The sequence below is a fragment of the Etheostoma spectabile genome, unplaced genomic scaffold (genome assembly GCF_008692095.1).
Source record: "Etheostoma spectabile isolate EspeVRDwgs_2016 unplaced genomic scaffold, UIUC_Espe_1.0 scaffold00013462, whole genome shotgun sequence".
NCBI classification, from domain to species: domain Eukaryota; kingdom Metazoa; phylum Chordata; class Actinopteri; order Perciformes; family Percidae; genus Etheostoma; species Etheostoma spectabile.
In genome coordinates, this window is record NW_022603987.1 from 1,267 (window position 1) to 3,571 (window position 2,305).

General features: G+C 51.5%; 1 protein-coding gene across 1 annotated transcript; it reads right to left on the bottom strand.

The window, feature by feature from the left end:
• Nucleotides 1-621: 621 nt before the first annotated feature.
• On the bottom strand, nucleotides 622-2,299 carry LOC116679441 (prestalk protein-like). Its single transcript, XM_032509086.1, has 2 exons — nucleotides 2,218-2,299; nucleotides 622-1,845 (listed from the first exon to the last, which is right to left on the bottom strand). The coding sequence occupies exon 2, from the start codon at nucleotides 1,799-1,801 to the stop codon at nucleotides 995-997; it is 807 nt and encodes a 268-aa protein (XP_032364977.1). The 5' UTR covers nucleotides 1,802-1,845; nucleotides 2,218-2,299; the 3' UTR covers nucleotides 622-994.
• Between the last annotated feature and the right edge of the window lie 6 nt (nucleotides 2,300-2,305).

Genomic DNA, 2,305 nt, shown 5'->3' on the forward strand with positions numbered 1-2,305 from the left:
GAACCAGAACTTTGGATTTTCTATTGTTTCTGCGTTCTGACTTCGAGCTTGCAGCGTTCGACGTATTATTTTTGCCATGAGGAGACGAGGGCGACGACGCGTTTAGATGGAAAGTTAAAAATGTCTGTTGGCTGTTGAAGTAGAAGTTTTTTCTTTCTCATTAATAAAGGGGACTGTCCTTGTGGATAGTGTGTATAGGAAAGTGTTTGTCTTAAATATGCCAATGTAGTTTTTTCTCTTTTATGATGCATTAAAAAGTTGATTGATGGAAGTTGGTAAATGATTAAAGAGTAGTCTCACTTTTTTGTACCAAGTTCTTACGAAAAATGGAATCGTTAATAAACAAAATACAAGAACAAATGAATGAAGCGAATGTTTTGTTTTGAGTGCTGTCCGGGGGGGGGGGGGGGGGGGGGGGTATTAGTCGGAAAAAAGTATAAAAGTAATAGTATTGTATGTGGAAAGAAAGTAAAAGTAATAGTATTGTATGTCGAAAAACGTCATAGTATGATGAAAATACTCAAAAAGTGAGTGTAATATGTCGAAAAATTCATCGTATGTTGGGAAATGTCTTGAAAAGAACTCGATGACTCAGTTATCATCAAGTTTATAACAGTGGGATCACGGTACAAAACATGTACAAATACACAGATATACTGAAAACTTAAAGGTAACACGTGTAATACATACATACATACATACATACAGGTAACAAGTATGCAGAAGGCAAAACAACGTGTGGAGTAGGTGTGAAGCTGCTGTAGATGTTGTAGCGTCAAAGTCTAAAACATCTAAACATCTAATACATCTAATACATCTAAATATAAAAATATAACATAGTGCATCCAACATGGCGGTTCCTCCTCTGGGGAGCAGGAACCATCGGCACGTTCCTGAAGATCAGACGTCTAGAGGTTCTGTTGTGTAGAAATGTCCAGATGGCGGCGTCGAGAGTCCTCAGGAGTCCTCCTCTGGAGACAATGAATACTCAGTCTCAATACTCAAGGACGACAGGAGGGTGACATGTAGAGATGTCCCCGAGGACGACAGGAGGGTGACATGGAGAGACGTCCCCGAGGACGACAGGAGGGTTACATGGAGAGACAGGAGGGTTACATGGAGAGACGTCCCCGAGGACGACAGGAGGGTTACATGGAGAGACATCCCCGAGGACGACAGGAGGGTTACATGGAGAGACGTCCCCGAGGACGACAGGAGGGTTACATGGAGAGACGTCCCTGAGGACGACAGGAGGGTTACATGGAGAGACGTCCCCAAGGACGACAGGAGGGTGACATGGAGAGACGTCCCCGAGGACGACAGGAGGGTGACATGGAGAGACAGGAGGGTTACATGGAGAGACATCCCCAAGGACGACAGGAGGGTTACATGGAGAGACGTCCCTGAGGACGACAGGAGGGTGACACGGAGAGACGTCCCCGAGGACGACAGGAGGGTTACATGGAGAGACGTCCCTGAGGACGACAGGAGGGTGACACGGAGAGACGTCCCCGAGGACGACAGGAGGGTGACATGGAGAGACGTCCCCAAGGACGACAGGAGGGTGACATGGAGAGACGTCCCCGAGGACGACAGGAGGGTGACATGGAGAGACGTCCCCAAGGACGACAGGAGGGTGACATGGAGAGACAGGAGGGTGACATGGAGAGACGTCCCCGAGAACGACAGGAGGGTGACATGGAGAGACGTCCCCAAGGACGACAGGAGGGTGACATGGAGAGACGTCCCTGAGGACGACAGGAGGGTGACATGGAGAGACGTCCCCGAGGATGAGAGCCATCTGGAGCCAGGCGGAGCGGTGACCTGCAGGCTTCAGGGCGTCACCTGAGCAGGTGGGCGGAGCTTCAGGGTGTTACCTGAGCAGGTGGGCGGAGCTTCAGGCGTTATCTGAGCAGGTGGGCAGTGGGTGGAGATTCAGGGCGTTACCTGAGCAGGTGGGCGGAGCTTCAGGGCGTCCCATGAGCAGGTGGGCGGAGCTTCAGGGTGTTACCTTAGCAGGTGGGCGGAGCTTTAGGGTGTTACCTGTGAAGGTGGGCAGTGGGCGGCGCTTCAGGGTGTTACCTGAGCAGGTGGGCAGTGGGCGGAGCTTCAGGGCGTTACCTGAGCAGGTGGGAGGAGCTTCAGGGCGTTACCTGAGCAGGTGGGAGGAGCTTCAGGGCGTTACCTGAGCAGGTGGGCGGAGCTTCAGGGCGTTACCTGAGCAGGTGGGCAGCGGGCCCCGAACACGGTGGGGAAGTGCTGGATGAGGACGTCGGTGAAGATGTTGATGGGCGTCAGGGCGCTC